The 17,650-nt window shown below is 43.2% G+C and overlaps 1 protein-coding gene across 1 annotated transcript; it reads right to left on the minus strand.

Annotated features, from left to right (window-relative positions):
• Positions 1-1,482: 1,482 nt before the first annotated feature.
• On the minus strand, positions 1,483-17,627 carry LOC118223472 (interferon-induced GTP-binding protein Mx-like). Its single transcript, XM_035410056.1, has 18 exons — positions 17,457-17,627; positions 17,149-17,307; positions 16,239-16,341; positions 14,825-14,989; positions 14,156-14,228; positions 11,870-11,951; positions 9,120-9,236; positions 8,850-9,048; positions 7,629-7,778; positions 7,253-7,407; positions 6,215-6,353; positions 5,466-5,664; positions 4,542-4,620; positions 4,167-4,289; positions 3,699-3,840; positions 2,889-3,047; positions 2,226-2,509; positions 1,483-2,068 (listed from the first exon to the last, which is right to left on the minus strand). The coding sequence occupies exons 1-18, from the start codon at positions 17,541-17,543 to the stop codon at positions 1,835-1,837; spliced, it is 2,649 nt and encodes an 882-aa protein (XP_035265947.1). The 5' UTR covers positions 17,544-17,627; the 3' UTR covers positions 1,483-1,834.
• Between the last annotated feature and the right edge of the window lie 23 nt (positions 17,628-17,650).

The raw sequence follows: 17,650 nt of genomic DNA on the forward strand, positions 1-17,650 counted from the left end.
AGACATAGTATATATGTCTATTGGTCCACCACCATACAGTCTATTGGTCCACCAGGTAGACCGTTTAAAAATAGGATGAGGAATACAACCGTTATTGCAGCCTGCAACAGGGTTTGCAGCGACTCCTACTCTGCCTATACAGCAACCCAACTCAGTACTGATTTACTTTGAAATATCTTAAATGTTATTAGCTAGCCGCTTAAAATATACCTCGTCTTTACTCGCGTTAAAATTACATTCCAAAAAGTTAAACATTCCACGCTAGCCGGCTAGGTTATGTAATCGCATTTTATTTGGATTTGGATCGATGTTAGCTAGCCCTCCAGTTAGCTGCAAATATGGTGCCTGGAATTCTCTGTATTGTAATCTTTGACAGAGCTTTTGTGTTTACAATCCAACGTTACGTGTGCAAAATCAGGGTTGAGTTACAGGCCAGCGTTTCAATACAAGTTTAATTCCACTTAATATACAAGTGAACAAGGTGCTCATGTAACTGTTTTTGTACTGACTTCTGGAATGGTAAATTGCAATGTAGTTAGCAACGTCTCTTTATTTAATATGAAAGGGATTATGAAAAATAGACCTTTACACTATGGTATAGGGTATTTCACAATTACTGGATTACCTGGATAACTGCTGAGCAAAACCTGGAACAGATGATTTTGCTTCGGTCCATGTTCCAGATTTGGGAGGGTTTTACCCACTGCAGTTATGCAGTTAACGGGGCCCTGGTCTGGTATGAATGTACAGGTGCACTCATTACCTTTCTTTTCTGTCTGTTAGTAATGTTTCTGACAGAATCGGACAGTCCACTGCCAACATGGTGACTGGGCAGACGCTTTTTAACCAACGTAGGTCTCCACTCCAAGAGTGTCATCACTGCACAACTGCAGCTGAGCAGAAACTCCCCTCTAAAATCCTCATATTAGGGACCTCAAAGTAATCCTTCCCTATGACAGGCCACAAAGTATTAAATGTTTAAATTATATTTTACATTGATCATTTATTCTATTTTGTTCTTGCCATTTTGACTAAGTTAGCTAGCTTGCTAAGGATACCTGTCACTGACACCTGAGGTACCTGAGTCGGCAGAGCGAGTGTAGCGTTAGCTAGTGAAGGTGTGCGGCGGGGGCAGGGGTGAGCGATACCTGTTGCCTGTAAAGTCCCTTTCTGAGCACCAGAGGGTGCTGGAAAACAGTTTCAATTACCAGCTCAGGTGTTTATTTTAAAGAGGCACTGAAATCTGTTGCAATTTGGTCCAGTAAATACTGGCTTGTATGGTAACCGGTGCCATAGTCGTACTGTGTTTCCACACCTAAACCTACTTTCAGTGATTTTTAATGTGTTTTTTTCTTTGCTTGGCTTCAGAGGGTAATTAGTATTATGGTCTGTGTACTTAAAGCATTATCACTGGGAGGAGATGATCACTGCATCATCTACTCATACCCAGGGAAAATCATTTCAAACAAAGGCTCACACTGATAACTCATTATATGACAGTTTATTAAAGAAATTGTAGTCTTCAATGTCACAATTTTCATTGCCCCAGTTAAAGGTAACAAAGATATCCAACAGTGACCCAACATTGGTCTATATTATTCAAGGTGAAAAAAATTCATAATATTAGGCTACCTGCAAACTGTAGGAAAGTGAAACGTTACATTTCCCAAACAAAAGGCTTCACTGCTATATAGCTATCTCTATACAATGCTAACAAGTGAATAAAAGAATAAAAATGCAGATCTGCAGCACCGTGAATATTTTCAGCTAGACTAAAAAAAATCAGTTGTTCATAAGGGAACATTCAGAAGGGCACTGTAGTGCCTCCTGCTGGCTATATGAGCACAGACTTGGCGAGCAGCTGCCGAGCCTCCCTCAGTCTCTCCACGCTGCCCACCAGGGCCTCCCTGTCCCGGCTCTTGTTGGAGTCTTCTCGCAGAAGCCAGCCGACGCTATGGTCTTGCCCTAAAATCCCCATCATGGCTATCTGCAGGCGCTCGACGTACTTGTCCAGCAGGTGATAGTGTATGATCAGAGGGATCTGATTGGCCAGCCGATCAGAGGCCAGCTGCAGTGTGCAAACACAAACAGAAAGACTTGAAAGTCCGCACATTCACACTTCCAGCACAGCCCTCCCAACAGGCTGGACAACCTTTTCGTCTTTATTTATCATCACCAGACCCTGATATTGATATTACTGATATTACTGCGTCCGTGATATTTACCTTAAAATATGCGTTGACATGCTGGGTCATCTCTTTGATGTCTGCATTAGGCGCCACCCCAAAGCACGTGCCCCTCTGTTTGATGGCGTTGAGCTGGTAGCTGTAGAGGCAGTCCTGGGAGTACACGGTTTTCTCCATGCTGAACTGCCCATACAGCTTCTCCTCAGCGTTCCGGTTCTCCTGCTCCCTCAGGTCCTCCACATGCACCTTCGTCACCCGCAGCAGGTTCGGAAAAGCTTCAAAGTGAGAGGCGGCCATCTTGTTCACGTTGGACCTGATAATTTCTTGGTTTTTAAGATTAAAAATGAGAGGGGGAGAGATAGACAGGGGATTGAAAAAAATAATTATACGTTGTCCCTTACATCTCTAATTTGTCTTGCATCTCGAGAATGGAAAAAGGAAAAAAGAAACATGTTGCAGAAACACATAACAGAAATGAACACATACAGACAGGACAACGAAAAGGGCAGGGCATACATGGCAGTGGAAGATTAGGTGTGTGGAGGTGTTTGGTACTCATGGGAACAGATGTCTCCTGGGCTCCAGGTGTCTCATTGAGCAGATGCTGTTTTCCAGAGTTACTTGCACAACGTTTGCACAGCATGTAATGGTGCAGGGGCCATTCTGGACCGGGCGGATTGAGGAGCACTTCCCCGTCCTCACCTGCGACGTTCCTCAGGATCATTACAGCCGGCTCCTCCATGTCCTGGACGTGGTGCTTCACGATCCCCTCAAAGGTCTTGTAGTTGACAAATCCAGGCAGTTCCTTCCCCCTGCGGGACCGAGCAAACTCCTCCACTTCATCCCGGAGGTGTTCGTCAACTGAGAGACGGGGGGGGGGGGGGGGGGGGGGGGGGGTTGGACAGGGAGAGAGAGGGGGGAAGAGAGAGCATGAGAGAGAGAGGGGGGAGAGGGAGTGTGAGAGAGAGGGGGGGAGAGAGAGTGGTAGTTCAACAAGTCATCAGCTAACAAAAATATTTTATATAAATATTTTTGAAGTGTTTTAGAATGTCTGCTACTGGAGTCTCTGAGATATGGGAGCAGTTCATATACCAGGCCAACTGCCACGGCCCATACATTAATAACATTCAAAGTTACCCTAACCCTAACCCTAATAATAACATACAGTATTTATCCAGAGTTACCGTAACCCTATTAATAACATACAGTATTTATCCAGAGTGGTTGACATGGTTTAGAAAACTGACATTTTTGCCATAAAAATTTTTTTAAAAGGGGAAAAAACTGAAAACCAACTTCAAATCAATATACACCATATTGATATGATTGACTGTTTGACGCAGGTTATCAAACTGGATACAAGTGTGCTGTCTGATGAACTTAAACTGGAAATGAAAGCCACTAAAATTCTAATAAGCTGCATTTTTGCACTTTCAATGCCAGGATCGCATTTTCAGTATGGAGTAGCTGGAGGAAAGGCTCAGCAGATGCTATGCTAACGCAGATGCTAACGTTTGTTGGCTTTCATCTCAAGCTGTGTTTTCCAGTTGCTGAAGTGGGATCGGATTCTGGTAAACACCCTGGTTTCACCCTTCTCCACCACTTCCTCTGCCTGGACTATTTCCATGAGAAGTCTGTTAAATTTGCTTATTTTCTGCAAGACATAAAACACATGATGGATTAGTGAGGAGATGCTGTAAACAGGGTGAATAAGCGGGTATAGATAATGGATGAATGGATGGATGGATGGATGCTGGGCACAGGGAGGGAGGGTCGATAAACGGATACAGATATTGAATGGATGGATGCAGGGTACAGGGCCACAGGGTGGATAAGTGGGTATTGATAATGGATGGATGGAGGGATGGGTGGATGGATGGATGGATGGATGGATGCTGGGCACATGTGTGAGACAGCAGTTCTGGGGTTCAGTGGTGCTGTTCTGCTCAGGTACTCTCCTTTCTCCACATAGTCACTCACCTCAACCAGAAAGCTAGTCATCTGCGCCTGATCCTGAGGAACTCCATCTCCCAGGATCCTCAGCTTTTCTTTTGTCTGTGCCAGCTTCTGATCAATCTGTTGTTCCAGATTTGGGAGGGATTTCTGGAAATGTCCAGGAAAAATAAAGATGAAAAGAAAAGTATATTTCACCATGTGCAGGAGGCACTGAAGTGTATTTAGAGGCAGGTACAGAGGCAGGAGGGGGAAATTAAGGAAAATGGTCATGAAAACGTGAAGAATTTGATGAAGTGGAGGGAATAGGAACTGAAGCTGCTGAGAAAGGGGGGGGGGGGCAAACACTGCCCAAAAGGGGGGTGTGGGAGGGGGTGGTTTGGGGAGCAAAAGAACTCTTACGGCTATATGCTCCACCAGCTCCTTGGTCAACCTTTCTGCCAGGCACGGGACGGTGGCCTTCCGATTATCCAAGAGAGTCCTGAGACATGGGAGGAGCAGGCGGCTTAAAAACACTCTGACCGTACGAGAGGTGTTCTCTGAGAAACAGGCTTAAAACACACTTATCTGAAAAGAGGTTAGTCTTTTGGAGATAAATTTAGTCGCATTCATGCCTGGAGTTAGGTCAGTCTCTTTAAAAACATGTACCTGGAGGAGGACCGGACAGATTAAAAATGTGACAAACCTGATTCCATAAACATAACTTTTATTTAAGTTTGTACCATGGTTATTATATGCAGACCTGCCCATAAACATGATTGATCAACAAAGAGGAACAATAATAGCTTAAACTTTTTTATTGACAGTAAACTGTCATTACATTCAAACTGACTACAAATAGGCTAAGGTCCAGCAAGTACTTCCACTTGATGTCAGATGGAATACTTTTCATATTTTTACCAATACATCAATAAAAATCCACATCCAACACATTGGAAAACCAAGTTTAGTGCATGTCATCAGCATTTTGTGATTTTTTTTGACAAAGGAAACAAGTAGCCAGTTAATTTCCTATGAGCTGAAAAAATTTGAGGATTTATACTCAGCTGGAATAAGATCAGCCTCTGGGATACGGGCTTGAAGGTGCTCTCAGGGATGGGTGTAAAAGCACACTCACCAGAATAAGATCAGCCTCTGGGATACAGGCTTGAAGGTGCTCTCAGGGATGGGTGTAAAAGCACACTCACCTGAATAAGATCAGCCTCTGGGATACAGGCTTGAAGGTGCTCTCAGGGATGGGTGTAAAAGCACACTCACCTGAATAAGATCAGCCTCTGGGACGGGGCTCGAAGGTGCTCTCAGGGATGGGTGTAAAAGCACACTCACCTGAAATGAGGGTGGTCTCTAAAGAAGGCCCTCTCTTTGCGGATGGCCTCCTCCAGGGTCAGGCTGTCGTTTATCTCCTGCTGACCCCTGCACTTCACCATCATGTAGCCTTTCTTCAGGGTGACTATCAGATTGTTGACGGTGTTGACCACAGTCTCCTCGGTCCCTTTGTCCACCAGGTCAGGTTTGGTCAGGACACCTGCAGTTTGACAAAGAAGACAGAGCACCTTAACTGTTAAGTGTAAACAGACAACATACATAACATAAATCATAATGTCTTCAACCTAGTCATGGGATAAGAGAACATCTCAATAGATTAGCATAGGTATCATTACAATGAGCATTCCATTAAATTAGCATAGGTATCATTACAGTGAGCATTCCATTAAATTAGCATAGGTATCATTACAGTGAGCATTCCATTAAATTAGCATAGGTATCATTACAGTGAGCATTCCATTAAATTAGCATAGGTATCATTACAATGAGCATTCCATTAGATTAGCATAGGTATCATTACAATGAGCATCCCATTAGATTATAATGGGCATCATTCCAATACCTATATACCTATATTTGTGCAGTAGTGACAAATTACTCCTCAGTACGTGGGGGGGGGGGGGGGTTTGATTATTTTAGTAAGATAATTGATCATGTACAATGATCTGAGAGAGAAAAAAGATATTAAGACAGCCTCAAATCATGGTTGTAGTTTGCTCCCAGCGGTGTGGCACGTTCTACTTCATTACCCAGAGTTCTCTGTCCACTTGGATCAACTTCCTTTGCCATTTTCAGAGCTTCTGTTGTGGCAATGTCAATGTTTGCTGGCACCACCACTAAGCTGATGGTCTCCTGTTTACTGATGTAATCGCGAATCATTCTTTTAATCTGTAAGGGCATAAAGATGCACAGGTTAAAAACAAATGGTATGGCTTCAGAGGTAGCATAAGCACAGTTATCATAAGCACAATTAGCATAAGCACAGTTAACATAAGCACAGTTATCATAAGCACAATTAGCATAAGCACAGTTATCATAAGCACAGTTAGCCTAAGCATGTGGCACAACTATTGCAAAGGCCAGTTTTTATCAAAACTCTTATTTAAAATACACAGGCTATGCAGACAACTGGAGAACCATAGGGGTTTCGTATTTTTATTGTTTATTTTCCAATTTCTATATTTATTTTAATTATTCTAATTCAGCAACATCTCATTCATTGAGTCTTTTGGTACATTCAATACATCTTGTTTGAGTTTAATTGAGTTCAATTAATGAACAACTTGAATGAACGAAATGAACAAAAGACCAGCTTTTGGCTTGTGAGAAGCAGGAAGTGAAACTGCTTGTTTAGTCAAATTAATATGCCAATGAGTACAGCCCTGTGTTCGAACACTACCATAGCTGACTAATGGTAGCAGTTGTGCAGTGAACAGGTCAGCAGTGGACAGTTAGCAACAGCTACCTAACATTATTTCCCACCAGTGTCATGGTCTGTGTGTCACACAGATTGATAAAGAAACTAGAGCAGGAAAGGCAAACTGCAACAGATTCGCATTTTGCTGTAGAAAAACAAACTTTGAAGCTCAATTCCCATGTTTCTATAAAATAGAATGTGAGGCTATGTGAGACTCTTGTTGAAGATTGATTGTTGCTAGGTGACATGCACGCACAACATTTTAAATGCAGTTGAGTTATGATGCAGTTGAGAGTTCTGACAGCACTTTCTAAGTAAATAATTCTGCCATTTTTTCCATAATTTTGCCATGTTTCCCCTCTCCCCTCACCTGATCACCAATATCTTTTGGCTGGTTACCCACGGCAACCCTGGCAATCCCAGGAAGGTCAATGAGCGTGAGATCAGGGACCTCCGTGGACTCGATCTGCAGTGTGATCATTTCATGGCTGATCCCCTCTCCCTTCCCGGCGATAATCTCCTGAACTGCAGAACGCATCACAAACACAGCGCATGTCCCTCAGGAACAAATCACATCTAAAATCACCATTTCACAGGTGAAAATAACTATTTATATTTTTTTTTTTTACACACAAGCTTCCCTTCATGGTCCACATTGAAACACTAAACATTGGCTCATATTATTGAACCCCCAGTCATGTACAGCCACCTACAGCCATCCAGAATCTGGATGTCATGGTACTAACCACTGGCGACCACCTCCCCCACTTCATCTGGGCTTGTGAGGCCATATCTGGACGTTTTGTTGTCATGTTTAAAGGTCAGAAATCCCGCCCAAGGTTGTCCCCTCTTCACCTTCTTCAGTTTCAGAATCAGGGGGCATCGGGTCACAATACCTGTAGGCCACATAAGACCTACTTAGCAACTGTATCCATACACATAATATACTTAGCAACTGTATCCATACACATAATATACTTAGCAACTGTATCCATACACATAATATACTTAGCAACTGTATCCACGCTCACATACATCATGCCTGGTCATGGTAGAATCAGATATTTCCATAGAAACAGAAGTCATGTCTGTCTTTTTTATTTTTAAGACATTTATATTGTTTCAGTTTCAAACGTTTGACATTCAGCCTTCATTCACACCCTAGTCTGAGCTCATATGATACACACAGTGTGGTCACAAAGGATGAAAAGAATCAAACTTACTAGTCATGCCCAGATTTAGTGTTCAGTGCAGTCACAAACTCATTCAATGGTGTTAATAACTTGTACACTGGCACAAGCCAAGCCAGACCTGTGCTGGAGATTTTGAACTTAATCAAACCTGATCCAAGCGGGTGAGATCTGTTCCAGCAACAGCTGATGGGAGTGTGTGTATCTCACCGCTCCCCCGGGGCAGTGCATGATGGGAGTGTGTGTGTATCTCACCGCTCCCCCGGGGCAGTGCATGATGGGAGTGTGTGTATCTCACCGCTCCCCCGGGGCAGTGCATGATGGGAGTGTGAGTATCTCACCGCTCCCCAGGGGCAGTGCATGATGGGAGTGTGAGTATCTCACCGCTCCCCGGGGGCAGTGCATGATGGGAGTGTGTGTGTATCTCACCGCTCCCCAGGGGCAGTGCATGATGGGAGTGTGAGTATCTCACCGCTCCCCCGGGGCAGTGCATGATGGGAGTGTGTGTGTATCTCACCGCTCCCCCGGGGCAGTGCATGATGGGAGTGTGTGTGTATCTCACCGCTCCCCAGGGGCAGTGCATGATGGGAGTGTGAGTATCTCACCGCTCCCCGGGGGCAGTGCATGATGGGAGTGTAAGTATCTCACCACTCCCCCGGGGCAGTGCATGATGGGAGTGTGAGTATCTCACCGCTCCCCCGGGGCAGTGCATGATGGGAGGGTGAGTATCTCACCGCTCCCCCAGGGCAGTGCATGATGGGAGTGTGAGTATCTCACCGCTCCCCCGGGGCAGTGCCACCCCAGACAGGGCCTCCAGTACGGAGCTTTTGCCAGAGCTCTGGTCTCCGATCACAGCGATGGCGGGCAGAGCCAGGTCTTCCTCCACACCCAGCGAGCGCAGGGAGTCGATCAGGTCGATGCAGGGGCGCACCTTCTCCTCATAGTGCTGGTCCAGAGACGTGCTGCTCTTTTTGTCCTGGGGGTGCAAATTACACTGAGCAACGCTGCCAGAAACTCAATCAAGCAGGAAAGCTGTGAAATACTTACATTCGGGAGGTCAGGACTGGGCTGTTGGCCCTCAGAAGCAGGTCTGCCAGTCGCCCCCTTCTTTCGTGTTGGGTCAGCCGGTTTCGGCATTTTCATATCGGCTATGACACCTGCTAACTGAGTAGAAGCAAAATGAAATAATTGGTTGGGTTTTTAAACATTTTGTTTACTGCTGATATTTTAATGAAATAAGTGAAAATGCAAGCAGCATCCACAAGGCCCAAATCTGAGCCCGTCATGCATAACTGCAGTCAAACTGACTGATCTCACAAAGGCAAATTATGAAAACATTGTATTTTACAAAACAAGTTCCAGTGCAGTCAGCTGGCTGTTGGCTGCTGATTGTGGCCCAGTGCGGCCCGATAGCACAGACCCAGTACGGCCCGATAGTACAGACCCAGTACGGTCCCATAGCACAGACCCAGTACGGTCTGATAGTACAGACCCAGTACGGTCCCATAGCACAGACCCAGTACGGTCTGATAGCACAGACCCAGTACGGTCCGATAGCACAGACCCAGTACGGTCCGATAGCACAGACCCAGTACGGCCCGATAGCACAGACCCAGTACGGTCTGATAGCAGAGGCAGCGCACGGACACACACTGGTGTCTGTCCCAGGTTTGGGCCACTTCTGCTACATAACATGGCGAATTATTTCTCTACGGCGTTTGCTGGCTGAGATTCGGCTTTATTATAGCTCGCCCCGGCATGGCATGGTACGGTAACCAAACCATTTTCACTCAGATGTGTTTGTGATGCCACATCCCAACGGTGGTTGTGTAAAAGAATTGGAGCACAATACTGGATATCAAATTTTTAGATTATCACCTTTTATAAGAAGTCAACGGATAGCAATTAAGTTGAACTTGGTTTTTCACCAATAAATCTTTAATAACAAATGTCAATGGCATGTGTGTGTGTGCATGTGTGTGTGGGTGCTGGGTTTTCAGATTGATGAACAAATGGATGATTTATTTTTCCATCCTGCCATGAATATATAGCCCATCCGATACATACTTTTAAAATTATTTTTTACTTCTCCTTTAGTAATTCATACAGCTAGTAGGTTACATACAGTACAGTAGACACAAGTGTGAGCAATAGGTGCAGGCGACAATGCACACTTTATTCTGAGCAATGAATCGTATTATTTGATTATTACATAAGTTTCAAACATCAAGTTTATTTTATCAGTCTCATAAAACCGAAGTAAACCATAATAAACAGGAAAGAAAGCCCATCACCATGGCAGCCATGGCTCTAGTTTGTAAGAAAGCTCCAGTAATTTCCTGTTTGCAATATAATACTGAATTTACCAAAATGTTTGCAATGTGTTACTTCTATATGCTACTGGACTGATGTGCTACACTGGTAATGTGAATGAGGTTATCAAAAAGTCTAATTATATTACTGGCCATGTGGTCCACTGGATCTTAACTCTTGATATTAATAGGTTCAAAATCAAAAGCAACATTGAAATAAAATCCACTGTACAATTACTTACAAAAGATAATTAGGCTGATTGGTGTGCAATGCTATTTCTAGGCTTTACAACAACAGAAACAACAACAATTTAGCCTAAATAATGTAAAACATTGCAAATTGAGATTGATCGTTTCGGTGAATTTTAATGGTATTTTCTATTAAAACGCGAAGAGGAGGATTCAATTATGATACAAACATGCTACTTTTTATTATAGAACGTGTTATGCAACACTCGCATCACAAGGAATTAATCTAAAACCAGCGTGAAGTGGACCGGAACGAACTAGTATGCAGTATCAGGACTCGTTTTCCTCATATGAGTAACGGACACTTAGCTTCTGGTGGCTGAAGGTAAGGGTGTCTTACGGCATTTGTTTGGTAAGAACGTAGCGGTTCTCCACGATTGCTTCGGTTCTGAGACGACAGGTTACGACAGGCACACTGAAATATGCATTTTATACGCCTACGTCCCTGGAGAATGCTTTGCGTAATTGACGGGATAATAAATAGAAACAGGTTGCCAACACGCCCCTTTGGTTTCGACAAGCCCCGTAGCCTACTCCGCTCTGTAGATTCTGATAGCCTACTTGTTCCAATCAGAATCATGAATTCGTGACGTGTTGATAAGCGAAATAGACCACTTAATGGACAACAATGGTGTCGATGGTGATTAACCCAAGCCGGTCAACGGTAATCAAGCAATATATCACCTAAAATAAAATGCCAAATATCCATATAAACTTGCGGCTTTATGAGACCCCTTAACAAAAACGATAATCAGAATCATCATCACCAATAAAATCTAAATAGCCTGCTAAATAGTATAGTTCAACATTTATCATATAACCGTTTAATTTAATTTAGGCTAGGGAAACGTTCTTAATTTGTCTTAAATGCGAAACACTAAGATATCTTACAATTTCATCGCTTATCTCGTAGTCATACCCGTGCATTTTTGTTCACGGCTGTTTGTAAAAAAATTTTAAAAAAAAACATGCACCTCTATAGATAAGCTTGCTAAAGTTGGCACTAGAGTTTTACTCACGCGTTATGACATTACATTACATTTATTTGGCAGACGCTTTTATCCAAAGCGACGTACAAAAAGTGCATTTCATGGTCATAGACAACTGCTAAACACAGGTTCAGTAAGGTACAATACTTATTTTGTACAGCTATTTCTAGCCAAGAACACAGTTTAGTTCACACAGTGAACACTATTCAGACCTAATTGGTGCAGCCTATTGGCCCGTAGAACTTACTTGCACAGTCTCACTTTGCATCGACGATGGAAGGTGCTCGCTCCAAACTTCTGGAACTGTTGCGAGGACTGCAGCTGACATCCTTTAAAACCACGGAGAGGAAACGAAAGTATTGTAGCCTACGTCTGGTTTCGTTTCACCCGTAATCCCCACCTTCCCCACACACAGCCCTCCGCACCCTAATTTCAAATTCGACTTACATTACATTACAGGCATTTAGCAGACGCTCTTATCCAGAGCGACTTACACAACTTTTACACAGCATTTTACATTGTATCCATTTATACAGCTGGATATATACTGGAGCAATGCAGGTTAAGTACCTTGCTCAAGGGTACAACGGCAGTGTCCTTACCCGGGAATCGAACCTACGACCTTTCGGTTACAAGCGCAGTTCCTTACCCACTGTGCCACACTCCGTCCCGACTTGAAGATTTAAGATGCCAGACTAGTTTACGTTAGTTAACCCAGTCAATGATAACTAATAGCCATATTTATTGCGTTTGACAAGTAATTATTTTCCGGATTTGTGCGCTCAGTGCGTTTTGATTCATGGTTTTCCGACTGACACATAAATGGCATCAACACAAACACAAAAATACTCATGTACACACGCACGTACACACACGCGGGCATACACATGTACACACAAAGCTTCTTTTGGGTTACATGCTTGAATATTTTCAGGGGTTTTTTTATTTACTGATTAAGTTAGACACACTAACTTGAACAGTTGTTTAGTTGCTGTACATTTTTCTTGTTGACACTGTGTCAAATGTCTTTATAATCATTGGTTATAAAGTGATGATACAAAAATAAATTAAACCTGTTCTCTTCATTTTTGTTTAAATACTTTAATCATAATGTATAGAGGGCAAAAGAGAACAGAATTAACTGGTGTCGGATGAAGGCCGATCTGCTGTTTATCACATAGTGCAAGAATACACACCCAGATCACAGTATGCAATATAAAACAGAGCAACTTTCAGACCATCCCCTCATTCCCCAACCAAGGCCAAGCCAAAACATTTACAAGTATCGCCCAAGCTGAGACCAAATCATAACTACTGGAAACTACTGGGCTAGAGCTTGGGGGGGGGGGGGGATTCCAACTGTTAGTGCCTGGAGATGTCAGTCAAGTCTGCACCCCCACCCCCATCCTTCCACAGCTCAACTTGGCATCACCCAAACTGGCCAAACATGCCCATGGTTTTGGAGCCAGGGATCGGAGTTTTCCTCTTTTCATTTTGGTGGTGGTTCATTTCTTCTGTTTTTTTTTCTTTTCTAGCTTGTTTATTTTAATCCTGAGGCATTTAAACCAGAAGAGGGTAATACTTTGCAAAGTCTGGCTTATCGGTCTCTCTCTCTTCTGGTATTTTCAAATAAATTGTGTAATGTTTTGGTTGATGTATTTTTTTTTTTTTTTTTTTTGCAATTTAGAAGTAGTGAGCCTGCATTCAGTAAACAATGTAGGATTCCAGTTCATTATGCTAATTGAATGCTTCTTGTGTATGTGTATGGTTTTAAAGTTGTGTTTTTGGTGTTTTTGCTTTTGCTGCTGAATTGTACAGCACTTTGAGCTGCATTCAGTGCATGAAAGGTGCTATATAAATAAAGTTCATTCATTCATTCTTATTGAATTCATTTGTTTAATCTCAAGACCTGGCATAGAGTTTGTTTTGGCTTGTTGATTGATTCCACCAGTTTACTGTAGACTGACCTATGAATGAATCTGGCAAACAGTAGTCTTTAAAAACTGTATCAAAAGAACTCCTTAATAATGGGAGCCTTTAAGTAAAGGTTAGGCTCTTTGGATCCAACATTCATACGTAGAACAACAGACCATGAATTGAAGCATACAGAACATCCAGACACTTACAGAACACACAGGCACATACAGAACATCCAGACACTTAGAGAACATCCGGACACATACAAAACACACAGGCACATACAGAACATCCAGACACATCTAAACACATCCAAACTCATACAGAACATCCAGACACATCTAAACACATCCAAACTCATACAGAACATCCAACCACATCCTACACATCCAAACATATATAGAACATCCAAGCACATCCAAACACATCCAAACTCATACAGAACATCCAAGCACATCCAAACATATCCAACACATACAGAACATCCAAGCACCTCCAGACACATACAGAACATCCAGAACATCCAGGCACATACAGAACATCCAAGCACATGGCACAAACATTTCAGGTGAGAGGTAGATGAAAGCAGAGTTGTGATTGGCTCACTCTCACTCACCAGAGATGGGACAAAGGGTGCGAGGAGTCCCCCAATTCGGGAGGCCATGGAGCACACACCCATCCCGGTGTTCCTGGAAGAACATCAGCCACACCCTGAAACCCTACCCATCACATCCACAACCTGCCAATGGCCTGTGTAACACTGTCCGTCACATCAATAACACCATCAGCTGTCACTTTTCATTCCATTCCTCTAGTTTGACCCACATGCATATTTATTATTGCATACGCATATTTATTTCTTCTGACGATCAGTCTTACGTTATACAGAAAACCACAGCACATTAAAACTGATCACATTTCAAAAATAACTGAAGTCATGAAGATGAACTTGTGCCCCCTGGTGGTGATTGCGGTAATTCTAATTCTGGAACAGAAATACAGAAACATGGACACACAATTAATCCAAAAAATTTGCAGGAAAGAAAAACAGAACACCTTCAACCCAAGATTTTTTTTTTAAACAAAAGCAAGTCCTGCGATGTGTTTTTACTAATACGACATGCAGTTCATCATCTCAACAATCAGTGAAATGATAAGGCTCATCTTGGCTTTCAGGGCTCAATTAATTTAACCTTTTTAAACGTGTTTTATCAATGTAGCGTCAATGTCGACCATTTATTTGACCATAAATGGGATGCTTTCATTGGTCAGTTAAGCTCGTTACCTGTGAGGCCCCAGTAGGCCTTGCCCACACCCTCGTTGAGCAAAACGTACGCCACCAAGGCCATGCCCCCGGTCATGACCCCCACCAGGAAGCGTGCCGCGGCAAACAGTGGGTAGGATGGGGCGAGTCCGCTGGCCAGGCCGAACACCAGGGCTAGAGCCAGGCCTGCCAGAGAGAATTCACCAAACCAACCTCACAATGAACAACCAAACAAAACCCATCAACCACACAGGGAACACAGCTGCCCTTCTCTGGACACAAATCAAACCGACCAATAATACCAACCCCCGCCCATACACTGATTAATATGGCGTACTGAATACTTCAAATTAAATCAACCACACAGCAAACATAGCAAGCTCAACATAGCATACAAATATATGCAGTTCTATCAGGCCAAAGACGTTTGTCATTTAAGACCAGTCTATTTAAACAGATTCAACATATCACTGGTGATATTGTCAGTGAAATCGTCATATCATCAGTCCATTTAAACAGATTCAACATATCACTGGTGATATTGTCAGTGATATCGTCATATTGTCAGTCCATTTAAACAGATTCAACATATCACTGGTGATATTGTCAGTGATATCGTCATATCGTCAGTCCATTTAAACAGATTCAACTGACCCTTGCCTACACTGCCGCCAACAGGACAGCCCCCATCTACTTGCAGGACATGACTCAATTCTATGTGCCTGCTCGACCACTCCGCTCTGCAGCAGCAGGGCGTCTTGTAACCCCTCCCACCCGCCCAAAGGGATCACAGAGCTTCTCCACCCTAGCTCCCCAGTGGTGGAACGAACTCCCCGTCCCTCTCCGAACCTCCCCCTCACTATCCATCTTCCGCCGTGGCCTGAAGACTCATCTCTTCAGACTATACCTAGAATAACCACCACCATGCTGTGTGTATATATATTAAAAAAAAAAAAAAAAAAAAAAAAAAAATACCCTTTTTTCCTTGTCACTTGTTACATGTTGCCCCATCCCTGCACTTCTTGGTAAATTGTATTTGTCCTAATACTCTAGCTTAATCTTCTGCCTAGTTTGGCTTTGCAGATGTTAGACCAGGATAGTGTTCATTGTTCTCAGCTAGAAATAGCTGTACAAAATAAGTAATTGTACCTTACTGAACCCCTGTTCAGCAGTTGTCTACGATCATGAAAATGCACTTCTTGTACGTCGCTTTGGATAAAAGCGTCTGCCAAATGAATGTAATGTAATGTAATGTAATGTAACATATCACTGGTGATATCGTCAGTGATGACCAGTCATCACTGGCGGCAGATGAGCCCAATTCTGAGCTTGCATGAACCCCAGACGAAATTAAAAAGTCTTTTAATTTAAAGCAGAACAACTTCACTCAGGCAACGCACAGCACACTCCAAGTCCCAGAATCCTGAGGTCTCACCTGTGAAGTAGAGCTTCCTGCGACCGTACCAGTCCGAGAGCCAGCCGAAGGTGACAGCACCAATCAGCAGCCCAGCAAAGTACACAGAGCTCATCAAGGAGACCTGATAGGCCGCATCCCCAAGCAGGAACCAATGAAACACAGAACCGGTGTGTGTGTGAGTGTATGTCTGCATGCAACTGGGTCAGAACTCATCAACAAGCAGGAACCACTGAAACACAGAACCGGTGTGTGTGTGAGTGTATGTCTGCATGCAACTGGGTCAGAACTCATCAACAAGCCGGAACCACTGAAACACAGAACCGGTGTGTGTGAGTGCGTGTCTTTGAAACACACATCACAGTGTGTATGTCTCCATGCGATTGGGTCAGAACACATCATCATGCACGTGGATCTGTGTGTAAACGTGGATGTTTGTATCATTATGTATGTGCATCTGTGTGTAAACGTGGATGTTTGTATAGCGTGATTTGGTTTCATCTGAAGTTTATGTAACCTGGATGTCTCATTTAACGTCTCTTTTGCAGGATAGTCTTAGCAGGAAAGTGGCAAGACATTCAAATACACAACATACGGATTATAAACAGATTAAATAACTATGATCTAATTTATACAAGATCATTTATCCGATGTGCAGGTGTTCTACGTGTTTTTAGAATCAGTCAGAGGTATAGAGCTTTCTCTTAGTCTGCGAGGGTACCCAGTGCAGTGCACGTGTGTGTACGTGTGCATGTCAAAGCCCAAATAGGCCACTGGAGGAGATGCAGACTTAAAACCTGCAGTTCAAGGTTGCTCCACATTTTTTTTTAAGTTTTAAAAAAAGATTGAAATCAGGAATGATTCCTCATTGTCTTGCAAATCACTAAACTTATTTAGCTTCTAAGGCTCTTAACTAAATCCAGTTTTTTACCTCGGAGACGAGCACCTCTGTTTCGCTCGCCTCGCGGAGCCAGTGTCGGAATGACCGATCGTTGTCCCGCGAGTCGTTCAGCTGCCCGACCAGGTCCCACCGATACTGCGGTTTTAGCCCCACCACAGCGAGGGAAAACGCCTGGCATATAGTGAACACCTGTCCAAGTGCCATCAAACACATTCACCCCGTTGACAACAAATAAATGTTGCAATTTGTTATTTTAACATTTATAATAAAATGATATCGCGTTGCATTGCAGAGTAATATCTGGTGAAATTTATTTTAAATGTAAATGGATACTTTACCCGAACTAAAAAGATCAGCAGAAAACAGAGGGAAAATTGGTAAATGCCCATTTCTCCAACGACCGTAAACGCGTCTTCAATTTCCATGGCTGTTGGGAAAACTAAGAAAGTTCCAATAGAGATCAAACTTCAGCCTGCTACCACAGGCGACTTGGAAAGTACTTGTATATAAAATGATATCCCCCCCACCCCAC

The sequence above is a fragment of the Anguilla anguilla genome, chromosome 3 (assembly GCF_013347855.1).
Source record: "Anguilla anguilla isolate fAngAng1 chromosome 3, fAngAng1.pri, whole genome shotgun sequence".
In the NCBI taxonomy this organism is placed as follows: domain Eukaryota; kingdom Metazoa; phylum Chordata; class Actinopteri; order Anguilliformes; family Anguillidae; genus Anguilla; species Anguilla anguilla.